This window comes from Elephas maximus, chromosome 3, assembly GCF_024166365.1.
Source record: "Elephas maximus indicus isolate mEleMax1 chromosome 3, mEleMax1 primary haplotype, whole genome shotgun sequence".
Lineage (NCBI taxonomy): Eukaryota > Metazoa > Chordata > Mammalia > Proboscidea > Elephantidae > Elephas > Elephas maximus.
In genome coordinates, this window is record NC_064821.1 from 36,926,970 (window position 1) to 36,953,061 (window position 26,092).

General features: G+C 45.4%; 1 protein-coding gene across 7 annotated transcripts in view; it reads left to right on the forward strand.

Moving 5' to 3' along the window:
• The window catches only part of NWD1 (NACHT and WD repeat domain containing 1), a 94,642-nt gene that overhangs the window by 38,642 nt on the left and 29,908 nt on the right, over positions 1 to 26,092 (forward strand). For all 7 annotated transcript variants that reach the window (XM_049877321.1, XM_049877322.1, XM_049877320.1 and 4 more), the window contains 8 exons: positions 2,283 to 2,486; positions 4,625 to 4,784; positions 7,598 to 7,715; positions 8,447 to 8,605; positions 17,502 to 17,699; positions 18,779 to 18,901; positions 22,366 to 22,574; positions 25,444 to 25,716. In XM_049877321.1, the coding sequence (XP_049733278.1) occupies positions 2,283 to 2,486; positions 4,625 to 4,784; positions 7,598 to 7,715; positions 8,447 to 8,605; positions 17,502 to 17,699; positions 18,779 to 18,901; positions 22,366 to 22,574; positions 25,444 to 25,716 (1,444 nt within the window). The remainder of the gene's footprint in view (positions 1 to 2,282; positions 2,487 to 4,624; positions 4,785 to 7,597; positions 7,716 to 8,446; positions 8,606 to 17,501; positions 17,700 to 18,778; positions 18,902 to 22,365; positions 22,575 to 25,443; positions 25,717 to 26,092) is intronic.

Sequence of the window (26,092 nt, forward strand, 5' to 3'; positions counted from 1 at the left end):
AAACCTGGGCCGTGACCATCAGAAGCGATTGCCCAGAGATGCCAGGTGTGCACGGTTAATCAGAAATAATGAGCACATCACAGAATGCACTAATCAGACTGGGGAGCAGCCAAGCTTCATCCCCAGGAGGGCTTGACGGAGGCCAATTACAAGAGGTGCCAAACAAAATAGTATTGTCTTTACTGTAATAAGCCATATGAAAATGCTCAAGCAGGTCATTAGATATGCTGGCCAATGTCATTTCTCCTCTTCTCAGTTTGGGGGCAGTTTTTCCTTCCTTGGTCTGTGCGATTTCTGCCCTTTGTCTATTGCCAAATATTATTCAAGATGGCGGCGATCAGTGAGGGGCTCTTGTTGCTACCTTGTTTGCCAGGAACAGAAATTCACTCACACTCGCTTAAGAAGTGTTAGCTGCTGTCAGGTTCCCTCCTGACAGAGCCCTGCTCAAACGGCGCCTTTTCGGTGAAGTCCGCCTGCTCTGAGAACAACCTCTCTCCTGGGTTCTCGCCTCACCACTCTCTTTCACACCATCTGTCTTCTTTTCTTCCTAGCACTTGGCACAACCAGACCTTTTTGTGTTTTGTGCCTGGTGTGTCCTCCCTGACTTCCCACACTAGAACATAGGCTTCTCTGTCCCCAAGTATCATCACGATGTCTCACACAGAGACAATACTCCACAAACACTTGTTGAGCAAATGTGCTGACACTTCATTGAACGAGTTGGGACACATGAGGTGCAGTTTACAAGCAGCCTCACTCTCTCCCCTGCTTTGAAATGACCTCCATCTAATTGTTCTCCATCCCTGGTAAAACCTCAGGCAGATTCAGTATTTTCCTGTTTAATGGTCACAGGTATTAGAAAGTCCACTGCAGTCCAACATCAAAACTTCAATCACTCATTGTTATGGATTGAATTGTGTCCCTAACGCCTATGTGGATGTGATCCTGTTTGGGAATAGAGTTTTCTTTGTTATGTTAATGAGCCATATCAGTGTAGGGTGGATCCTAAACTTAATCACCTCTGAGTTATAAAGAGAACAGATTAGACCCAGAGACAAGCACACATAGGGGAAGACAGACACCACATAGGATCATTTACAAGCCAAGGAACCCGGGAACACCTGGGACTGCTGACAAGGAAGAAATCAACATGGCTGAGACCCTGATTTGGACTTTTAGCCTCCAGAACTGTGAGACAATAAATTTTTGTTCTTTAAACCACCTACTTGTGGTATGTCTGTTACAGCAGCTCTAGGAAACTAAGCTACTCATTCTACTGAAAGACATTCCCTTTCTCTACCTCAGCCCTTTCTCAGGTCAGGAAACATATTGTGGGCTGGCATGAGTGAGCACAGTAGGATTCTGCCTTATTTTCCTCAAGTCACCTCATCCCTCCTTTCCTATGTGGCCCCATCCCTCCCCATGAGGGAGGTATATAAGGCTGGGAGGGGATTGGTCACCATCCTGCAGGTGTGTGTGCCGAAGAAAAGATCTGGGAAGGCTTTACTCGATTGGTACCGCTGTAACCAGGAGCTGGTACCTGCTGGCCCTGGGCACTGTCCAAATGCTGATTCCCAGGCATGATGGACATCGAGCAACTGGCTACATCTCTCCCTCAGCTTCTTGATAGACACTTGGGTTGTTTCCATCTTTTGGCTGTTATGAATATTACCGCTATGGACATTGGTGTACAGGTTTCTGTTTGAGTCCCTGCTTTCAGTTCTTTTGGGTATATACCCAAGAGCAGAATTGCTAGGTCATATGGTAATTCTTGGAGTCCCTGGGTGGTGCAAATGGCTAAGCACTCAACTACTAACCAAAAGGTTAGTGGTTCAAATCCACCCAGAGGTGCCTTGGAAGACACCTGGAAAATCTGCCACTGAAAACCTATGGAACAGTTCTACTCTGACACACATGGGGTTGCCATAAGTCAGAAACAACTCGAAGGCAACTAGCAATGGCATTCTCTGTCAACTTACTAAAGAGCTCAAAGTTTCCCTTTGCTTTTTTTCTTGACCATAATTTTTATGGAAGCAGATTGCCAGGCCTTTCTTCCATGGTGGTGCTGGGTGGATTCAAACCACCAACTTTTTGGTTAGTAGCTGAGAGCCAACCATTTGTGCCACCCAGGGACATGCCAAAGTATCCTTTTTAAAGTACTGTAAATTTATTTAAGGGTGCAGAGTGCCCAGCCATGTCTCTCTCTCCCTCGGCTTCTGCATTCTCCATGCACAAAGGAGTCATGAATCCGTGTGTTCAAACATGCTGTCCATCCCCCACAGGCACGGGCTCTCAGAGGCAGAGCTGAAGGATGTCCTGTCCTTGGATGACGAGGTCCTGCAGGCTGTGTACCGGGACTGGACGCCACCCAGCAAGGAGCTGCTCCGATTCCCTCCCCTGCTGTGGGTGAGGCTCCGGCGAGATCTGGGCACCTGCTTGGCTCGGCGGCCCATGGATGGCTGCATGCTCCTGGCCCTCACCTACAGGTAGGCCCAGTGCCACACGATGCTGGTCTGGGGGAGCCCAAGAGTGAGGACCCACTGACTGCCGTCCTTCCTGTTCCACCCCCTGGGGCTCCTCTTTCCCAGGGAATCCAGTCCACAGAACTTAGCACAGCATTGCAGGGTCTCCACGTCACCGCCTCTAGCACAAGTAACTCCTTTTTTTAAATTGAGATGAAATTCACGTAATGTATAATTAACAATTCAAAGTACACAATTCAGTGGCATTTAGTTCGTTCACAAGGTTCTGCAGCAACCACCTCTGTCTCCAGAACATTCTCATCACCCCAAGGAAACACCATGCCCATTAGCAGTCACTCCCATTCCTCCCTCCTCCATGCCCTAACCCCCCCGCAAAAAAACAACAAAAAACCCTGTTGCCGTTGAGCTGATTCTGACTCTTAGCGACCCTATAGGAAAGAGTAGAACTGCCCCATAGGGTTTCCAAAGAGCAGCTGATGGATTCAAACTGCTGACCTTGTGGTTAGCAACCATAGCTCTTAACCACTGCACCACTAGGGCTCCAGTCCTCCATGCCCTAGGCAACCACTAATCTATTATTCTGTCTCTATGGATTTACCTATTCTAGGTATTTTGTATAAGAGGAATCATACAAGATGTGGTCTTTTGTGTCCGACTTCTTTCATTCAATGTAATGTTTTCAAGGTTTATCCATGTTGGAGCATGTACCAGAATTTCATTCCTTTTTATGGGTGAGTAAAATTCCATTGTATGGATGAACCACATTGTGTTTATCCACTCATGTGTTGAGGAGCACTTGGGTTGTTTCTACCTTTTAGCTGTGAACAATGCTGCTGTGGAGATTAGTGTACAAGTTCTTGATTGAATACATGTTTTCAATTCTCTTGGGTATATACCTACTCCTCACTTATCGACTATCTTGTTATCTGACATTTCACATTTACAACAAAAGTAAAAAATCTACTATCTGACTATTTTGTGCATTAGCAATGTAAGTCTTGCAGTAATGCTTTCATGACCAGTGGGACATATAGCACCCACCTACGTTTTCCACCTCTCAGGTCCACAGGGGCGTATATGTCCCACATAATATTTTGTGGTCTGATGTAGTCATCCTCCATTTTTGCATAATGCTGATTTCTGCATAACAGCCTGGTCTTTGGAACTTAGCCATATTGATAAGCAATGAGTGGGTGTATACCTAGAAGTGGAATTGCTAGGTTATGTGGTAACTCTGGAGCCCTGGTGGCACAGTGGTTTAAGAGCTTGGCTGCTAACCAAAAGGTTGGCAGTTTGAACCCACCAGCTGTTCCTTAGAAACCCTATGGGACAGTTCTACTCTCTCCTGTAGGGCCTCTATAAGTCAGAATTGACTTGATGGTAACTTTTTTTTTTTTTTTTTAAATAACTCCTTGTTTAACTTATGGAGGAACCCAAAAGTTCTTTTTTAAAATAAATTTAAGAAGGAAAAAAAAAAGGTTTGGCTGATTTAAAGACAGATGTCAAGTAATAAGTGGTACACACCAGTGTTCACTGTAGCACTATTCACAATGGCCTCAAAGTGGAAACAACCGAAATGTCCATCAACAGATAAATGGATAAACATAACGTGGTATATGCCTACAATGGAATATTACTCAGTGTGAAGAGAAATGAAGTCCTGATCCATCCCACAACATGGGTGAACCTTGAAAACATTCTTCTCAGTGAAATAAGGCCATCACAAAAGGACAAATATTGTATGATCTCACCTACATGAAATAATAGGAATAGGCAAACACGTAGAGACCAAAGTTTATTAGCGGTTACCAGGGACTGAGGGAGTGGGAAGGGGGCGTCGTTGCTCAGGAAGCAGCGAGCTTCTGTTTCTGGTGATGGGAATTTAGCAACAATTATGGATGATGATTGCACAACATGATTGATGTAATTGATTTCACTAAACTGTACACCTGAAAAATGTTGAATTGGCAAATGTTGTGTTATACATATTTTTACAGCAATTAAAAAACAAACAAATAGTACAGGTGCTGCCAGCTTCCCAAAGGTGCCTTAGAGTGGGAAGCACCTCCAGGAAGGCCAATGGCTGCCTTTGAACCTGACAGGTTCCCCCAGGTCCATCTGTCTGTGTCCCCTCTCCACAGACAGCTGGCCGAGGTGGTCTGTGAGCGCTATCTGTCTGGGCCTGAGAAAGTCAAGCGGCACAGCATCCTGGCTGACTTCTTCTCGGGGGCCTGGAGCCAGGGCACCAAGAAGCTCATCACCCTGCCTCTCCTGGGGAAGCCACTGAACCTGGACCGCAAGGTGAGGAGCCGGGACCGGGGCTTCCGCAGGCAGTACCAGCCTTGCCTACCCACTCCAGCTGTCTGTGTTGGCAAAGGCAAAGGTCATCCCATGTGGCCAGCCTCCTCCCTTCCCTTCTGTGAGGGTGAGATGTCCCCTCAGCCCCTCTATGACCCCCTCGAGCACCTTAGTATAATTTGGAGGATGGCAAGTAGCAGGTGAAAAAGGACTCAACCCCTCCCCCAACTTTCCAGATAGAATGATAAATCACAACTTTTGGAAACATATCAAAACCATTTGCCTTTGAGTTGACTCCAACTTATGGCCACCCCATATGTGTCAGAGTAGAACTGCGCTCCATAGGGTTTTCAATGGCTGGTTTTTTGGAAGGATTGCCAGGCCTTTATTCCGAAGTGCTTCTGGGCAGACTCAAACTGCCAATCTTTCTGTTAGCAGCCAAGTGCATTAACTGTCTACACCACCCAGGAACTCCAGAAACATGTCAGAACCATCCCAAACCCTGGCATCTGGGAGTTTTAATTAGCTAAGCTCTGGTTCCTCATGAGGCCAAACCGTTCCCCCCTCCCCATTACTTGTTACCCTTTTGGTGTCTTCTGTGAATTTCATGGTACAATCCGATTTCCAACCTGAATTCTCCCGAATACATTGCACATTTAAAAAATAATACTTCTAGTTACAAGAGTGAAAAACAAAAACCAAACCCAATGCTGTAGGGCCAATTCTGACTCTTGGCGACCCCAAGTGTGTAGAGTAGAACTGTGCTCCATAGGGTTTTCGAGACTGAGACCTTTCAGAAGCAGATTGCCAGGCCTTTCTTCCAAGGTGCCCCTGGATATTTTCAAACCTTTTTGTTAGTAGTCGAGTGCTTAACGGTTTGCATTACTCAGGGGCTCCTACTATGCGATTATAGTGGAACACACATAGAGATTAAAGAATAAAATAAAAACCATCCATAATTCCTCATTCAGGAAGTCCTCTCCCCCCTTCTCCTGGGTAATGACCCGCCTACCCTTCTCATCTTCCTCTACCCCCTCACCATTCCACACATTTCCTTCTACTCTTTTTTCTCATGAGTCCAGGACCGACCTCTAGGTCTGGGTGGCCACCTCCTTTTTCCTCTCAGATATTCAAGGCTTAGCTCAGATGCCTCTTCCTTCAGGAAGACTTCCAAGATTTCCTTCCTTCTGGGTTAGTTGTTCTTTTCTCTATGGTTCCTTCACTCTGAGGCAGAACTTATGCATTTTTTAACTTAGTGATTTAAATCAATATTCATTTTATTAATCACACAAACATGTTATATATTTCTGATATACTGGCACATTTTTTAAATTTAATTTATTTAAATTTTAGTGAAAATATACACAGCAAAGATACAGAAACTCAACAATTTCTCCATGTACAATTCAGTGACATTGATTACATTCTTCAATTACATTGTACAACCGTTCTTGCTATCCTTTTCCAAATTTTTCCACCACCATCAACATAAACTCACTGCCCCATAAGCTTCCTGTCTAAACTTTTGAGTTGCTGTTGTCAATTTGATCCCATGAAAGAGAACAACGCTTAAGGCAGACATTCTTTACCAATTAAGCTAAGATATTGCTTGGCTCAAAGAAGATTTCAGGGAATAGTTTTGGTTTGAGGTTTAAGGTTTAAAGAACTTCTTAGAGCAATAGTTTCAGAGGCTCATCCAGCTTCATTGGCTCCAGAAAGTCTGAATTCCATTGAGATTTGATATTCTGTTCTACATTTTCCTCCCTTTTGATCAGGATTCTGTTATAGAATCTTTGTTCAAAATGTTCAGTAATGGTGGCGGGGCACCATCCACTTCTTCTGGTCTCATGGAATAGTATACTTACAAGTTTTTAAAAACTTCTTTATTTTGAAATAATTTTAGATTTGCAGAAGAGTTGAGAAGTGAGTAGGGAGAGTTCCAACGAATGGTTCCTCCGGCTTCCCCTCATGTTAACATTTTACAGAACTGTAGTGGTTTTTTTTTTTAGTGGAGCCCTGGTGGTCCAGGGGTTAAGAGCTCAGCTGCTAACCAAAAGGTTGGCAGTTCTAATCATCAGCTGCTCCTTGGAAACCCTGTGGGGCAGTTCTAATCTATCCTATAGGGTCACTATGAGTAGGAATCGACTCCATGGCAATGGGTTTGGTTTGTTTGGTTTTAGTGAAACCATCACAACTAGGAACTTACACTTTTAAGTCTTCTTTTTTAAATATTTTGTGGTGAAAATATATATAACAAAGCATACACGATCTCAACAATTTCTCCATGTACAATTCAGTGACATCGATCACATTCTTCAAGTTGTAGAGGTCCTCCCATAGCTCCCCAATGCCCTCACCTCTCCAGCCTGGTATTCAGTGACTTTCATGATCTGCCACCCACAACCTTCCCAGCCTCACTCCCCACCACAACCCTCCACCCTGCCTTATAATTCAGCCCTCCCAAAGGGAGAATCCTGCTCTCTTGCCCCTCCAGGCTGTGGCCTGTGCTATTCTTTTGCCCTGGACTGCCACTGTTTTCCAACACATACCACCAGACAGACTCCTACTTATTCTCTGAGGCCCAGCTCCAGTGCTTCTGTTGTTTTCTGTTCCCCAGGAAATGCTGCCCTCACTCCTGGTCCCCTGGCCCCAAGCCCCATCCTCTGCCCTAGCCTGACGTTGAGAGCAGGTGGGGGTGCCTCTGGCTGGCATTATGTCCCCACCCCTTGGTGCCCGGCCTGGCCCATGTTCACAGGTGAATGGAGGAGAGCGTGTTGTAGTACCTGGTGCCCAGCTCCCCTTCTCCCCCACCCCAGGTGGCCCCTCAGCCCCTCTGGTTCTCAGACACAGTCGCAAACCTCAGGAAGCTAAAGGAGCTGCCCTTCCACCTGCTCCACGCAGGCCGCATGGAGGAGCTGAAGCAGGATGTGCTAGGTAAGGCCCTCCTGGACCCCCTGCGTAGCTCTGTCCCTGGAGCCTGGGGGGCCAGGGGCAAATGGGGGACCCCAGCTTCTCTTAAGGCAGCAGTTCTTACCAGGGTGGGTAGTCCTGGTCCTCAGGGGACGTTGGTGATGTCTGGGAACATTTTTGGTTGTCACAGCTGGGGAAGAGGGTACTACCAGCATCAAGTGGGTGGAGACTAGAGATAAAGCTCAACATCCTACAATGCATAGGGCCACCCACCCCAGAGAATGTTCTGGAACCAAATGTCAGTAGCGCTGAGGTGGGAAAACCCTGTCTTAGCATAAAAAAACCTTGTCTATCTGTCTGCCTGCCTATCTATCATCTGTCAACCAACTATCTATCTATCTACTCTGTCTGTCTGTCTATCTATCTATGTTTCTATCTCAGTAGTTTTCAACCAGGGGTGATTTGCCCCCAGAAGACACTTGGCAATGTCTGAAGACATTTTTGGTTGTAAAAACTGGGGGATGCTATGGCACTGTGTGGATGGAGGCCAGGAATCCTGCTCAACACCCTACAGTGTGCAGGACGGCCCTACCCCAGAGAATGACCTGGCCCTGAATGTCAGCAGTGCCAAGGCTGATAGCCCCCTGGGAGAATTCAGAGGTGACCCCTGCCCCGAGGTTGCAGGGAGCATAAGCCCAGTGTGACCGGGGCACAGGTGCATCCAGCTCCTCCTTCTCCTCCTCCTCACCCCACAGGCAGCATGAGTTGGATCTCCTGCCGGGCCATGTCTGGGGGCCTCGAGGCCCTCCTGGATGACTTTGACCTGTGCGCCCCACACATGGACTCCCCCGAGGTTGGGCTGGTCTGCGAGGCCCTGCAGCTTGCCCGCCCCGCCATGGAGCTCCGAGGCCTAGGTGAGTGTAGCTGTCTGCACTGGGAGGGCAACTCTGTGGAGCTTCTAGAAACCTGCTTTGCTCACTGGGCATGGCCGAGTTTCCACTAACACGTGCCCTTTCCTATCTAAATCTGTGGGTTTTCTCCCAGACTTAGGAGGTTTGCCTTGCATCAGGGCAAGCTGTGGAGGGAAAACCCCAAAGTAGTACCTGTTCCTTGCCCTGGGCTCAGCCCCCTTTTCCTGTAAAGCACCAGGCAGGAAATGTTTTAGGCAAAATCAATATTATGTAGGTACCTCTATACAACAACAGAGTCCCTGGGTGGTATAAATAGTGAATGCCCTCAGCAGCTAACCAAATAGCTGGCAGTCTGAGTCTATCCAGAGGTGCCTCGGAAGAAAGGCCTGGCAATTTACTTCTGAAAACTCAGCCATTGAAAACCCTATGAAGCCCACATGGGGTCCCGTGAGTTGGAGTCAGCTCAATGGCAACTGGTTATTTTTTCAGTGGTACATAACTAAAAACAATATATATTTTTATTTCGAAATTTGAAATAATAATTACTGCGAACACTTTTTTTATAACACAGGTCTCCTAATGAGCAGAAGGGGACAGTGGGGATGTAGTGGTAGAGTTCTCGCCTTCCAGGTTCAATTCCTGGCTGATGCACCTTATATGCGGCCACCACCCATCTCACGGTGGAGGCTTGCGTGTTGCTGTGATGCTGAACACGTTTCGGTAGAGCTTCCAAATTAAGAAGGACTGGGCAGAAAGACCTGGTGATCTGCTTTCACAAAGCAGCCAGTGAAAACCCTGTGGATCACAACAATCGGATCCACAACTCATTATGGGGTTGGTGCACAACTGGGAAGCATTTCATTCTGTAGTACATGGGGTGGCGTGAGTTGGGGGCTGACCCGATGGCACCTAACAACAACAATTTTATTGACAAAATTCAAAATACAATAATAATGATTGATAAGGTATATTGACATTTATAACATAACTATTCATTAATAATTATTCTGCTATTGAAGAGATGGGAATTCTTTTTTCTTTTTTTTTTACTAATTGGGGTTCGAAGTTGGTATTTCTGCTCTCCAATTGGTTGTAAATATTCACCTTTAAAGTCCATTCTTGGCTCTCAGGTGGAGGCAGGGGCTGGATTTGGCCTGGGGGCCGGAGTTTGCAGCCCCCTGACCTGGACCTTGAAGAATTTCTCTGAGTCTTCAGTTGATGTTGTGCCCAGGGCCATTTTTATCACACAATCCCCAGTTGGTTTTGATTGGAGGTTTTTCATAAAGATGCTGTCTTAGCTTCTTTGTGCTGCTAAAACTGAAGTACCACAAGCGGGTGGCTTTATTTATTTATTTATTTATTTATATTATACTTTAGATGAAGGTTTACAGAACAAACTAGTTTCTCATCAAACAGTTAGTATACACATTTTTCTATGATATTGGTTAACAACCCCACAACACGTCAACACTCTCCCTTCTCAATCCTGGGCTCCCTATTGCCAGCTTTCCTGTTCCCTCCTGCCTTCCAGTCCCTGCCCCTGGGCCGATGTGCCCCTTTAGTCCTGTTTTGTTCCATGGGCCTGTTCGATCTTTGGCTGAAGGGTAAACCTCAGGAGTGGCCTCATTACTGAGTTGAAAGGGTGTCTGAGGGCTATACTCTCAGGGCTTTTCTAATCTCTGTCAGGCCAGCAAGTCTGGTCTTTCTTTTTGAGTTAGAATTTTGTTGTACGTTTTCTCCAACTCTGTCCAGGACCTTGTATTTTGATTCCTCTCAGACCAGTCAGTGGTGGTAGCTGGGCACCATCTAGTTGTACTGGACTCAGTCTAGTGGAGGTCATGGTAGATGTGGTCCATTAGTCCTTTGGACTGATCTTTTCCTTGTATCTTTAGTTTTCTTCCTTCTTCCTTGCTCCCGAAAGGGTGAGACCAGTGGTGAAGTATCCTGGATGGCTGCTCACAGGCTTTTAAGACCCCAGGCGTTACTCACCAAAGTAGAATGTAGAACATGTTCTTTATTAACTATGTTATGCCAATTGAGCTAGATATAAGCAGGTGGCTTTAACAAACAGAAACTTATTTTCTCACAGTTGAGAAGGGTAGCTGTCCGAATTCAGGAAGCTGGCTCTAGGGGAGGGCTCTCTCTCTGTCCACTGGGCAAAAGTCATTGCCTTAGCTTCTCTAGCATTCTCCTTGACATTCCTTGGTTCCTTCACGATCTCCAGGAGGCATCTATCTTTCCCTCCACTTGTTCTTGCTTTGCCTCTGTGTCTATCTGCTCTTTATATCACTCAGAAGTGATTAGATTTAGAACACATCTTACATGGGTACAGGCTTGTGTACCTTTTCAAAGAAAACCCTATTTCCAAATTGGATTATATCCACAGACATAGGGGTCAGGACTCCAATACATATTTTTGGGGAATACAATTCAGTCTGTAACAGATGCTTAAGTCCTTTTATCCAAAGTGCCCCCCCCGCCCCACACCATGGGTGGGAAGTACCAGCGGCCTGCAGTCCCACACGTCAGCTTCTAATCCTGGATCTATGAAGGGATCCTCAAACCCATTTTCATTTCCATGGCTACCAGCCTGGACCTACCATGCCTCCTCTGGTCTGGACCATTGCAGAAGCCTCTTCTGGGACCTGTCTACCTTCTTCTCACCCCCTAGGTCATTTTCCACTCAGCAGCTAGAAGAATTTTTGCAAAGCCCAAATCTCATTGAGTAGCTAGCTGCTAAATCTTCTAGGTAGCCCCCCATTTCTCTTTGGTTAAGGCCCATCAGGCGTCGCAGCCTAGAGGCCCTGCCTGACCTCCCCTAGGAGATGCTCCTTTTGCTCCCTGCTGCCCCAGACATTTGGAGAGGGAAACTTTCGGAGAGGGCAACTTCCAAGATCGCGCATCCAGGCCTGGCGGTAGCACACACTGGGCCCTGGGGCTGGGTCTTGCCCTCCCCCAGCCCTTCTGTGGCCCTTTCTGTGCTCAGCCAAATGTACCTCCTGGGAGAAGTCTTGCCCAGCCTCCCCTGAAGCAGGTACCTGCTTCTCTTACTCCTGCATTTTCTGCCATTGCCCTGTGCTTTGGTCCATGTTAGTTCTTTATTGTTATTTCTATTGGTTTCCTTTTGCATCATCTGTCTGCCCCACTGATCTCTAAGCTCTGGGAAGGTAGGGGCAGCATCCACTTACTCCCTACCAAATTTGTACCCCTGGCACCTACACAGTTTGAGTCCTGGCCCAGAGCATGGGTCTCAAGTTCCATATCACCATTGGAATCCTGTCTCTGCCACTTACCAGCAGTATGGCCTTGGAAGTCCTTTAAACACCCCTATCCTCAGTTTTCCCATCTGCGAAATGGGGATACAGATAGACCCTTCCACCTGGGGCTGTTGGGAGGGTTGTACAAATCAATTAATGCATTGCCCCGCCATGGTAAGGACCCTTTTACTGTCACGTGGTAGCATCAATAAAGTTGATGTGAATGGTCTGGGGCAAGCCACTTCTGCCCTGGGCCTCAATTTATGTCATCTACCAAATTGAAGTGGGACTAAAGCGCACCTGGGACCCTATCCAAGCTGAAGATCAGTAACACCTTTCTCATGCGTACATGTGACCCTGAGTATTGTTCCAGCTGTGGTGCCAGGCCCCAAGGAGCCTCAGGGATGAGCAAAGCCCCTCCCAGACCTTAAGGGTAGGGAGATGGGAACAGAGAGGAAAACAGTCAGGGATTGAAGGCAACCAGAGAAACTCACATGAGAGGTGCTCACCAGGGGTGATAAACCTCACAGAGAAAAATTTCCCCCGAAAATGGCCTTGGGCACAACTCCTTAGTCATGGGAAGATTTAAAAGCCTGTTCTTCTTAGCAGAGCCCCTGTGTTTGCAACCTGTGTCCCCCAATTCCCCAGCACAGGGAGGAGGTGCAGGAACAGATGTCACCACAAGAGGGCGCTGCTGGGCCACTCATTCGCTCTCAGAACGGTCCAGAGCACTCCGAAATAAACAAACAAGCAAACAAATAAAACCTCATCGCCGTAGTGTCAAGATTTCAACTCACGGCGACCCCATATGTTACAGAGCAGAGCTGCTCCATCGAGTTTTCTTGACTATAACCTTTATAGAAGCAAATTGCCAGGCCTTTCCTCTGCAGCACCTACTGAGTGGGCTCGATCCACCAACCTTCAGGTTAGTAGTTCAGTGCAAACTATTTGCACCACTCAGGGACCTTAAATAAATAGACAGACAGGCAAACATAAAAGATGAACATTTTAAAGAAAGGTGTGATTAGCATTCCCAATTTTTCATTTTCACTTGGGCTCCAATTACGCTTGGCATGGCACCATTACTGGTTCTGATCTGCTTCAATAGGTTGATATTTTTGTTCATGATGGAAGTTTTTTGCACTAATTTTGATTGACAAAGTACATTGTATTAAAATAGTACTTATTTTGGTGATTGAGTTTGTTGGGGCCACCTTATATTTTATGCCCTTGGTGAGCAGGGTCCTTGCCCCTGGTCCTGCCTCCTCTCACGCACCAGCAAACCAAGCCAGGCCCCACAGTTAGGAAGCCCCAACAAAGAGGTCAGAATACATAGTCTACTTCAGCACCCCGTCTTCCTCGCTCCGCTTTAGAATAAAACTTTTTGGGTCAGATTCTTGCCTCTTAAGATCCATGTGACATGTAAGTTGCTCAACCTCTTTGTGCCTCAGTTTACCCCTTATAAACTTGGGGTATCATAATGATGCATCTTTGTGGCAGGCAAAGAAAAAAAATGGCCCTCCAGAGACATATTCACTTCCTAATCCTCGGACCACCACGTGTCTGTCAGTTTGTCATTCAGTGGTGGATTGGGCATCGCTGTGATGCTGGAGGCTATGGCACTGTGTTATGGGTTCAATTGTGTCCCCCCAAAATATGTGTTGTAAATTCTAAGCCCTATACCTGTGGTTGGAAACGCTGGTGGCATAGTGGTTAAGAGCTAAGGCTGCCGACCAAAAGTTCACCAGTTCAAATCCACCAGGTGCTCCTTGGAAACTCTATGGGGCAGTTCTACTCTGTCCTATAGGGTCACTATGAGTCGGAATCGACTCGAGGGCACTGGGCTTGGGCTATACCTGTGATTATAATCCCATTTGGGAATGGTTTTCTTTGTTCTGTTAATGAGACAGTATTAGCATAGGGTATACTTTAAGTCAATCTCTTTTGAGATACAAAAGCGATTAGACAAGCAAGTGAGCACGCAGAGATGGGGGAAGAGAGAAACCAAGCCACCTGAAGATAGCCCAGGAGCAGAAGTTCTAAAAGAGACATGGACCTTCCACCAGAGCCAACAGAGAGAGAAAGCCTTCCCCTAGAGCTGGCGCCCTGAATTTGGACTTCTACCCTCCTAACTGTGAGAAAATAACTCTCTATTTGTTAAAGCCACCCACTTGTGGTATTTCTGTTATAGCAGCAGTAGATGACTAAGACAATCTCAAATACCACACGGGTCACCCATGGTGGACAGGTTTCAGCAGAGCTTCCAGCCTAAGACAGACTAGAAAGAAAGGCCTTGTGATCAAATTCCAAAAACCATCCAATGAGAGTCTTATGGATCACAACAGAACGTTCTCCTACTCGCTTGCTTTGGCTACACCACCAGGGGCGACCAATCGTTGGAGAAGGATATTGTGTTTGGTGAAGGAGAGAGCCAGTGAGGCAAGGGAGACCCTTAGACAGAAAACCACAATGTCTGCAACGATCAGACTCAAGTATGCCACCAATTGTGAGGACGACACAGGACCGGGCAACGTTTTTTCTGTTTTACATAAGGTCGCTATGGGTCGGAACCAACTCAAAGGCAACTAGCAACAATCACCAGAACCTGCAAATATTACCTTTTATGGCAAAAGGTGTTATTAAGTTTAAAATCCTGTGACACTATCCTAGATTATCCATGTGGGCCCTAAATTTAATCACATGTGTCCTTACGAGAGGCAGAGGAAATTTTGAGACAGGAGGGGAGATACAGAGACACACAGGGAAGAAAGCCATGTGACAACAGAAGCAGAAATGGGAGTGATGCAGGCACAGCCCAGGAAAGCCTGGAGCCACTAGAAGCTGGAAGGGAAAGAAACAATTCTCCCCTAGAGTCTTTGGAGGGAGCACGGCCCTGCCAGCACCTTGATTCCAGATTTCTGGCCCTGAGAACTGTGAGAGTATAAAGTTTTCTTGTTTCCAGCCACTAAGGTTGTCTTGTTATAGCAGCCACAGGAAACTGATTCCCTCTGTAACTGACAAGTGCTAGGGAAACCATCATTATTTATCTCACAGATAATATTCTCTGGAAGCTAAAGGTCTAATGTAATGGGGAAGGTTGACAGCCATTGAAGCATCCTGGTAGAATAGATTCCAACTCATGGCGACCCCATGCGTGTCAGAGTAGAACTGTGCTCCATAGGATTTTCAATGGCTGATGTTTCAGAGGTAGATTGACAGGCCGTTATTCCAAGATGCCGGTGATGGTTAAGATTGCGTGTCACCTTGGCTGGGCCATGATTTTCAGTGTTCATATGTGATCACTCCCATGATGGAATCTGCTGTGAGTAGCCAGTAAGTTGAAAGGGAGTTTCCTTGGGTCTGTGGCCTGCATCTGAATATAAGCAGATGTTCTGGCTTTTTGCTGTTCTGGATCCTGTGGCTGCCTCCTGTTCGATTGACCTCGGTTCTTGGGACTTGAGCTATCAGCTTATATGCTGACCTTAGGATTCGTCGATCTTCACAGCCTGCAAGTAGGGCCCTGCTCTCTGACCTGCTGATCTTGGGTTCGCCAGCCCCTGCAGCTATGTGAATTGGGAGAAGCCTCTATCGTAATCCATGGATTTGGGATGTTTCAGCCTCTACAACCGTGCGAGCCACTTCTTTGATATAAATCTCTCTATATATACGTTTATACGCTTTACTAGTTTTGCTTCTCTAGAAAACCTAGCGTTAAGACAGTGCCTCTGGGTGGACTGGAACCTCCAAACTTTCAGTTACCAGCTGAGCACGTTCACCACTTATACTACCCGGGAACTTAAAACATGCCAAGAAACGTCACATTACAACTTGATCAGAACTGAGCTTGGGGATGGGGGGCACTGGAGGGTTGGGTTGGAGAATCCTTGTTTGTGGAGATGATCCTTGAGCTAAGAAGGGCATGAGAAAGGGGAAGGGCAGGGAAGCAGTCCAGGCAGCTGTAACAGCATGTGCAAAGGCCCTGAGGCAGTTGTTATCAATTGCATTGTGTCCCCTAAAAATATATGTTGTACATAGGTGTTTGCTGATGTAATCTCATTTGGGAATAGGGCTTTCTTATGTTAATGAAGCAATATCAGTGTAGAGTGTCTTAAACCAATCAGTTTTGAGATATAAAAAGAGCAGATTGGGCACAGAGATTAGCAAGCATAAACAGGAGAAGATAGATGCTAGGTGGAGATCGCCAAGGAACCAAGGACTGCTGGGGCTACAGTAACTGAAAGAGATCTTCCCCCAGAGCCAACAGAGAGAGAGCCACTGTAAAAGGGTAGCATCTGAAGTTCTCTAATTTCATGACAGGGGAGGAGAATCAAGATCAGCGACATCACCCCAAGGCCGATCCCTGTGAGGTGGAGGTCAGACATACCTCTACTCTCCAAACTTTTTACCAATTCTGACACCAAACGTCCCTCCCATGGCATTCTCTACTGCTCTGCTAGGTTGGATAATTTGTTGCAGAGGCCACACAGAACTCACACATCATACTCACGATTATGGGGTTTATTAGGGAAGTAGTCGGTCACAGTTCAGGATCCACTTGGAAGCAACAGGACCAACACAGGATACAGCTCTTCAACCAGGAAGGCTTCTTCTCAGCCATGCTTGCAGGCAGGACTCTGTTGCTGGGCCCTGCTCAGGTCTGGCCTCTGCCACGGGGCTCTGTTTGGGGCCTAGCCTCTTCGCTGCCCTGGCAAGTGTTACAACTCTTTAGCTCTGCCCGTAAGTGCCCAGAGGCACCCCACTCTGCCAGCAGGGCTCCTGCCTGAAGGTGCTCAGCTCTCACTCAGTGTTGGCAAGCCCACTGTAATTGCCTCGCTCCATGGGCCAGGAAGCCCACTGCGCTGTCTCAAGCCAGTATCAAGCTGCCAGTGTTTCTCTGAGGCTGGACTCTGCCATGCTTGCCACCACTTCTTACCGTCTCACACCATCTCCAGTGTTACAGCTCTTTCTGTCTTCTGAGTCTAGGAGGTGCTCAGTGCAGGGACCCTGGGTCCAAAGGTTATGCTTTGCTCCTGGCACTTCTTTTGGACAGTAGTGTGACTCCCCTCCCCCTGCCTCTGAGATTGGCTCTTTTTGTGCCTAACGATATGGCAAAGCTGACCAATCCCCTACAAGTATTCCATGTACCTTATTTGCATAGTCCCATCCCTGCAAAGTTTTTACGCACCTTATTTGTATTAAGATTTTTTCTTTGTATTAGCAGACTGTCTAATCTCCACAAGGGTTCCACGCACCTTATTCACTTAGTCCCATCCAACCATTTTGTGGTAGTTACAAGACCATGGCTATAAAGGCCATATAGAAGTGATTCATTGCGTTGCAGCCTTCCCCTAGAGTCAGTGCCCTGCATTCAAACTTCTAGCCTTCTAAAATGTGAGAAAATTAATTTCTGTTCTTTAAAGCCACCTACTTGTGGTATTTCTGTTATAGCAGTGCTAGGAGACTAAGATAGCAGGAAACAGCCTGGTGTGCCTGGAAGTGAGTGTGGCTGGAGTGTAGAGAATGAGGCTCAGGGACTATACCTGAGGTTCTGCATCTTCTCTTCTCTTCTGCAGCCCCTGCAAGTTGGCTCGACCCGGCTAACAGTGTCCTCCCTCCCCTTAACCTGCACCCCTTTGTTCCAGAGAGAAACGTCCTCTACACAGAACTCCTGGCCAGGCTCCATTTCTTTGCCACCACACACCCAGCACTGGTGGGGCAGCTATGCCAACAGGCGCAGAGCTGGTTCCGGGTGTGTCCCCACCCAGTGTTGGTGCCTCTCACAGGGTTCCTCCAGCCCCCTGGTGGGCCCCTCCGGGTGACCCTCACCGGCTGCCACAAAGGTGAGTTTCCCAGCATCACAAATACCCTGCCAGGCCCCTGCTTACCCAGGGCAGCTGAGGGCAGGTGTTTCAGGCTACTCTCTGGGATCCCCTCTGTGAGTCAGCATTCCCAAGGGTGTCATCAGGGTGAGCCCTTGCTGTCTCATGCTGACTTGGCTCTTCCTGACTCCCCAGGGAACGTAGATTTTGGGTGTAAATACTGCTAATGAACCCAGGCCGAGGGGATGCCAACTGCATCTCAGAGACACCAAGTGCCTATCTTACAGATAGTCGCTGCAATTGACAGACTTATATCAGCATGCTCTGGAAGCCAGGGATTGATTCCTGGCTGACCCCCGAGAGGCTGATGGAATTATAGATTCACCCAGAACATCAAAATGACAGGGGGAGAAGAGGATTTAGTTCCCTCCATCCATCCGTCTTCCATCAAACCTTCCATCTCTCTACCCACCCATCTACTTATCCTTCCATCCATCTACCCACTCATCCATCTATCCATTAGTCATCCATCTATTCTTCCTTCCCTTTTCCAGGCTGCTATCCATCCATCCATCCTCTTACCACTCTTTCCATCCATCTTTCCATCTATCCACCCATCCATCCACCGTATATGTGTTCCTTCCCCCTCCCGCCCCTCTCTGTTTATTGGCATTCCTTGGCACCTATCTTCCCCCTCTGTGTGTTTCTGTGTTTATTCTACTCTTTTTATAAGACACCACTCAGAATTGATTAGGTTTAGAACCCACCCTACTCTGGTATGACTTTATTAACAAAACAAAGAGAAGCCCTATTTCCAAACACGGTCATATTCACAAGTAAAAGGGTTAGGACTTATAACTTTTGGGGGGACACAAGTGAATCCTTAGCACTACCTAACAGTGATGAAAACATCATAACTGACCATCTGACTCTGGCATCGACAGCCCTAGCTTCAAAATCCTGGCTATGCCACTTCCTAGCTGTATAACTGTCTGTGCCTCAGTTTCCTTATCTATAAAGTGGGTGCTCATTAGAGGACCCCATGGCTAAGAACTCAGACACAAGAGCTCATAATTTCACTATTGTCTGTGTGGCTGCAGGCATCACTGCTATGGCATGGAGCCTGGAAGAGCTGCTGCTGGTGGTTGGCACCCAGGATGGCACCGTGGCTGTGTGGGACATGAAAGAGCACCAGGTGATCCACATCCTAGCTGGGCACACAGGTGAGGCTTGGGAAGGGGGTTTTATTATCCACTTCTTCCTAGTGTTCTCTAGACCTCTTCACCACTGATCCACTTCACTGTATTGAAACCTTGGCCTTTGTTTCTGCATCAGTTAGCTATAGCCTCATTACAAAATACCCTCAAACAGCCATTTATTTAATTTATCTTCTGTGGGTTGGCAATTCAGGCTGTGCTCAGCTGGGTGGCTCATCTGGTCTTAGCTGGGCTTGCTCATGCATTTGCAGTCGATTGGCAGGACATCTGGGATCTGGCTGATTGAAGATGATTTTGATTGAGACAATTATGCTTCATATGATCTCTTATCCCCCAGCAGGCTAGCCTGAGCAAAGATGAGTCTGGGCTTCAAGAAAGTGAGCAGAAATGTACAAGGTCTCAGTAGGGTAAAGGACCTAGTTTTACCTTAAGTAAGGTGGCGTTTGTCCTTGGCTCCAGAGAAATAACCCTTGGAGTGACTGGGGTGTCTTAGTCTGGGACTTCCAGGCCCCACCTTAGGGTTTGTGCTGGTGAGTAGGGGCTGGACGGACTAATATCAACTAGTCTCAGTAGGTATGATTTAACCTACCATGCAGAACTGGCTGATAAAAGCCCAGAACATGGAGGCTCAGAGAGCTTCCTGACTGGTGAAGCGAAGGTGGTGTGCCCTCTCTGAAACACAGTAGCTCCATATTGGGAACATTCCCAGACCTCACCCTTGTATCTCCTCTGTATGATGACCCTGTTTTATGTCCTTTTACCCTGGGTAAATGGTTAAGCACTCATCAGTAGCCAAAAGGTTGGCAGTTCGAACCCGGCCAGAGGCATCTCGGAAGACAGGCCTGGTGATCTGCTTCCAAAAGGTCACAGCCCTGAAAACCCTATGAAGCAGTTTTACTGTGCTTACATGGCATCACCATGAGTCTGAATTGACTCAATGGCAACTTGCAACAACAACTGTAATAAAACCAGTAGTTCTAAGTATACTATCTTCAGTGAGTTCTGTGAGTCATTCCAGTAAACTAATGAATGCAAAGACGGTGTCCTATTAACTTGTTAGATCTGACCTACCCTGGGTGGCCAGGGACAGAAAGAGAGAGTGTTGTATGGGAAGCTGGTGTCAAAAATGATGGATAAAGTGGGAATGTGAAGATACAATTGATCTCTGCCTTCTGGAAATTGGCTTTATGCCGATTCTCATCCATAAAACTATCATCATAGCTTCTTAAGGCCTAGGCTCAGAATTGGCACCCTATCACATTTTATTGGCCAAAAGAGGTCACATGGATGGTCCAAAATCAGAGGATAGGGAAATAGTCTCCATCTCTAGATAGGAGGCACTTCAGAGTCGCATTGCAAAGAGGGTGGGCTCAGAGAAGATAAATAATTGTGGTTGTTTTTGCCATTAGTCAACCACAATCCCTCAGATCCTAAGTAGGGTTTTCATAGCTACAGAATCCCATCAGAGATATGGTTCATTCATTTAAACAATTATTGAGTGCCTACTTTTTTACTGTGCAGGAGACCTGGGTTCAATTCCCAGTCAATGCACGTCATACACACTAGAAGCTTGCATGTTGCTGTGATGCTGAATAGGTTTCAGTGGAGCTTCCAGAAAAAGATGAACTAGGACGGCCTGGCACTCAACTTCTGGAAATAAGCCCACGAAAACCCTATGGATCACAACGGTCCAATCTGGAACCAATCACGGAGATGACGCTGGACCAGGCAGCGTTTCGTTTCATTGTGCATGGGGTCACCATGAGCTGGGGTTCAACTCAACAGCAGCTAACAACAACTATGTACCAGGCTCTGTTCTAGGCACTCAACAGAGACACACCAAGATCAGAACTAAGGTGAGGAGAGTGAAGCATTTGAATTGGGTGCAAAATTTAAAGGGTGCCCAAAACAAACAAACTCAAGTCATCGAGGTGAATAATATTATAAAAATTGAAATTAACGCAAAAAAAACTCCATGATGAACTAAATATCAACCTTATAAATAAAAGCAGATCAGTCACAGTGGCATGAGGAGCCAAAAGGGAAAATCAGTAATTTTGTACCCCTTAAATTTTGCACCCGAGGGAAGTGCCTCACCCGCTGTCCCCCAGTCCTGGTCCTGAGTTAGAGTCAGGTATTTGGGAAGCAAAACAGGCAAAAACGTAATTACAAATGGTGGTGCGTGTAATGAGGAAAACAGGGTGGTGAGCAACAATAACCAAAGTAACCTACTTAGCACTTGTCTTCCTTACCTAGTGCTGCAGTAACAGAAATACCACAAGTCGGTGGCTCTAACAAACAGAAGCTTATTTTCTCCCAGTTTAGGAAGATAGAAGTCCCAATTCAGGGCACCGGCTTGAGTTGAAGTCGCTCTCTGTTCACTCTGGAGAAAATCCTTGTTTTAGCATCTGTAACGTTCTTCCCAAGAAGTGGCATCTATCATTTCTCTATTTGTGTTTGCTTGTTTGTGTGCCTAATCTGTTCTTTTTAATATCTCAAAAGGGATTAGGTTTAAGACACACCCTATGCTGATACGGCCTCATTCACATAACAAAGAAAATGCTATTCCCAAATGGGATTACATCTGCAGGTATAACCTGTGGCCTTTGAGTTGATTCCAACTCATAGTGACCCTATAGGATGGAGTAGAAGGAGTAGAACTGCCCTGTAGGGTTTCCAAGGAGCTGTAATGGATTTGAACTGCCCTCCTTTTGGTTAGCAACTGAACTGTTAACTACTGTGCCACCAGGACCCCTCCACAGGTATATATATATAAAAAAAAAATACCTATACCTATATACCCACAGGTATAGGGGTTAAGATTTACAGCACATATTTTTGAGGGACAGAATTCAATCCATGAAATTCCTTTTATAGGAAAAATGTCCAAAACAGACAAATTCATAGAAACAGAAGGTAGATTAGTGGTTACCTGGGGCTTGAGAAGGGGATGGGCATGACTGCTTTTTGTGGTGATGAAAATATTCTAACCCCCCTTTTTTTTCTAGAATTTTACCTTGTTTTTCATGTTTGTTCATTTTAAACACTCCCAGGATGCTGAACTTTTATAAATTTCAATTATCTCTGTTTATTATAGATTCAACATCTGGGACAATTGATTTAACCCCAACCAAAGGACTCTTAATTTAGCTTTGCTACAACTCATTATTTTTAATTGGATATATATGAATCCATTCATCTTTTCTTTAGTAAACCAGGGTATTTGCAAACCCAAAAACCTGTTGCTGATTAATTGATTCCAACTCATAGCAACCTTGTAGGAAAGAATAGAACTGCCCCATAGGGTTTCCAAGGAGCGGCTGGTAGATTCAAACTGCTGAAATTTTGGTTAGCAGCTGAGGTTTTAACCACTGCACCACCAGGGTGTTTGAAAGCTGACAGGAATACTTGTAGTTAGAAGGTCAAAATCTTCCCAGCTAATATAATCTCCCCTATCTGACCTGCTGCAGGAGAAGTGAGGTGTGTGAAAGTGTTTGCCAAAGGGACACTTGCCATCTCTGCCTCCAAGGACCACACACTACGCTTGTGGAACTTACTCTCTGGCCAGGAGAAATTCACCATCCAGGATGGAGGCTCAAAAGATCCCACTGAATCTCAGTTCTGGAACCTCCACATAGACGAAGCAAACAAAGTTGTGTATTCAACATCTGGCTCAAAGGTAACAAACATATGCCTTGTTTGTAAAGGGAAACTATGTCCAGAACACTCAAAGATGGAGTAGGCTGTTTCTATAATGAGGAGCTCTCTCATATGGGGTTTGTAAACGAGATACACAACCTCTTGAAAGGTGCTATAAGAGGTTACAAACTTCATCATTAGATTAGATGATCTTGATAGTTCTTTATTAACCTAAGTTTAAGGCCTTTTATATTTTCTATATAATCATTTTGGTGCTATAAATTTCCCTCTAAGTACTGCTTTACCTATATCCCACAAAATTTGCTATATTGTGTTTTAATTTACATTTAGTTTTAAATACTTTTAGATTTCCCTTTTATTTCTCCTTTGATCCATGAGTTATTTAGAAATCTGCTTTTAGTTTCCAACTATTTGGGGGTTTTCCAGATAGCTTTCTGTTGTTATTTATTTATTTATTTTTCTAATTTAATCCTGTTGTGGTCAGAAAATATACTTTGTATGATATAAATCCTTCCAAATTTATTTTGATTTGTTTTGTGGCCAAAATAAAAAGATCTATCTTGGTAAATACTCCATGTGCATCTTAAAATAATGTATATTCCATTGTGTCATTCCATTTAGTCAATCATAACCAAGATTTGATAGTTTTATGAATAGAGACACACAACAGGATAGTGGGTAAGAACTTAGTAACTAAAGCTGGGAGGGGGGGAATCTGTATTTCAAGCTAGTTGAATACTTTACAAGTTGAGTGACCTTGGTCACGTCACTTTACCTCTCTGAGTTTCAGTTCCTCATCTACCTGATAAAATAATGCCTACAAAGCACCTCGCATTTTGCTTGGCAGATAGTAAGCACTACATATTTGGTAGCTACTGATGACTGTATTATACTAGTAACTGGTGGTCATTAACATTAGAAATATTGATAGCTTATAAACTGTATTTATCCAACATGAGAGTCACCAGCCACATGTGGTTCTTGAGCACTTGAAGTGGGACTGTTCTGAATTGACATGTGCTGTAAGCATAAAACACACACTGGAGTTCAACATTTTAGTATGATAAAAACAATGGTATGATAAAAACAAATCTGTCCTGGAAGAAATAGAGCCATAATGCTCCTTTGAAGTGAGGATGGCAAGACTCTGTCTCACAAACTTTGGACGCATTATTAGGAAGAATCAGTCCCTTGAGAAGGACATTGTGCTTGGTAAAGTAGAGGGTCAGCGAAAAAGAGGATGACCTTCTATGAGATGGACTGACACAGCGGCTATAACAATGGGCTCAAACATAGCAACAGTTGTGAAGATGGTCCAAGACCGGGCAGTGTTTCATTCTGTTGTATATAGGGTTGCTACAAGTCAGAACCTACTCGATGGAACTTAACAACAACAGCAATGGCATACATGTTAGAGAGGTGCTGACTGATTTTAAACTTGATTATAAAAATCATCTTTGTTATCAGGAAAAAATTTGGAAGATATAGTAAAGTATAAAGAAATGATCTCCAAGATAATCGCTGTTAACATTTACCTGATTTTACTTCATAACAAATTATGGATAACATTGCAAAGGATGAGAAGTCCAGAACACTGAATTGTGCTCATGAGGAACCTTTACATAGATCAAGAGGCAGTCTTTCGAACAGAAAAAGGGGATACTGTGTGGTTTAAAGTCAGGAAACGTGTACGTCAGGGTTGTATCCTGTTACCATATCATTCAGTCTGTATGCTGAGCAAATAACCTGAGAAGCTGGACTATATGAAGAAGAACAGGGCATCAGGATTGGAGGAAGACTTATGAACAACCTGCATTATGCAGATGACACAACCTTACTTGCTGAAAGTGAAGAGGACTTGAAGCACTTACTGATGAAGATCAAAGACCACAGCCTTCAGTATAGATTACACCTCACCTTAACATAAAGAAAACAAAAATCCCCACAACTGGACCAATCAGCAATATCATGATAAATGGAGAAAAGATTGAAGTTGTCAAGGACTTCATTTTACTTGGATCCACAATCAACAGCCATGGAAGCAGCAGTTAAGAAATCAAATGACACATTGCATTGGGCAAATCTGCTGCAAAAGACCTCTTCAAAGTGTTGAAAAGCAAAAATATCACCTTGAAGACTAACATGCACCTGATCCAAGCCATGGTGTTTTCAATTGCCTCATATGCATGTGAAAGTTGGATGATGAATAAACAAGGCCGAAGAAGAAATGACACCTTTGAATTATGGTGCTGGCGAAGAATACTGAATATACCAGGGACTGCCAAAAGAACGAATAAATCTGTCTTGGAAGAAGTACAATCAGAATTCTCCTTAGAAGCAAGGATGGCGAGACTACGTCTCACATACTTTAGACATGTTATCAGGAGGGATCAGTCCCTAGAGAAGGACATCATGCTTGGTAAATTAGAGGGTCAGTGAAAAAGGAGAAGACCCTCAATGAGATGGATTGACACAGTGGCTGCAAAATGGGTTTAAGCATAACAACAGTTGTGAGGATGGCACAGCACCTGACAGTGTTTCGTTCTGTTGCTATGAGTCGGAGCCTTGAAAACAAGCCTGGTGATCTGCTTCTGAAAGGTCACAGCCTTGAAAACCCTATGAAGCAGTTCAACTCTGTACACATGAGGTCACTATGAGTTGGAATAGACTTGATGACAATGAACAACAACAATGGAAAGTGATCACACTGGATTACATTAGGAAGGTGCTTCCATTGCATTAGATTGCATTCTGGAAAGTGATTACATTACATTATATCACATCCACAGGTACAGGGGTTAGGATCCTAACACATATTTTGGGGGGACACAATTCAATCCATAGCAGTCTCCCACTGAGCTGTCTTTTCCTTTTCATCACTTCATTAGGTTAATGCATGGAATCTGGAAACCGCAGAGCCTGTGTTCCATATCCTGGGAGATGCCTCTGACGCCTGGGTGTGTACAGCAGTATTTGCCTCCCAGGCCCGGCTGCTGATGGTGTCTGTTCGTGGCGTGGTCAGTCTGTGGAGCTCAGCTACGGGAAAACTGCAGGGGAAGCAACAACTGTCCAGTGTCAAAGAAGAAACACCCACGTGTGGGGTTGAAGTCCCAAAACGAGGAAAGCTGGTTACTGGGTTCAGCAATGGCTCTGTCTCTTTGGTAAGCAAATTTACTGAATAGGATGACATTAACTCAGCTCTTCAGGGCTCAAATGTCCTAGAAAGTAGGAGAAATAATCTCACCTTAAACCTTTATAAAAATGACATTTGGTTTCTTAATTCTTTGTTGGTGCTGTGTTGTGCTGTTGAGACAATTACAACTCGAGTAGAACTGTGCTCCATAGGGTTTTCTTGGCTGTAATCTTTATAGAAGCAGATTGCCCGGTCTTTCTTCTGTGGTGCTAATGGATGGGTTCAAATTGCCAATCTTTTGGCTACCAGCTGAGCACAACCGTTTGGGCCACCCAGGGACCTTTTCTTAATTCTAGGGATTTGTATGTAATCGACCTCAACAGACAACTGCCAGAAATTCAAGC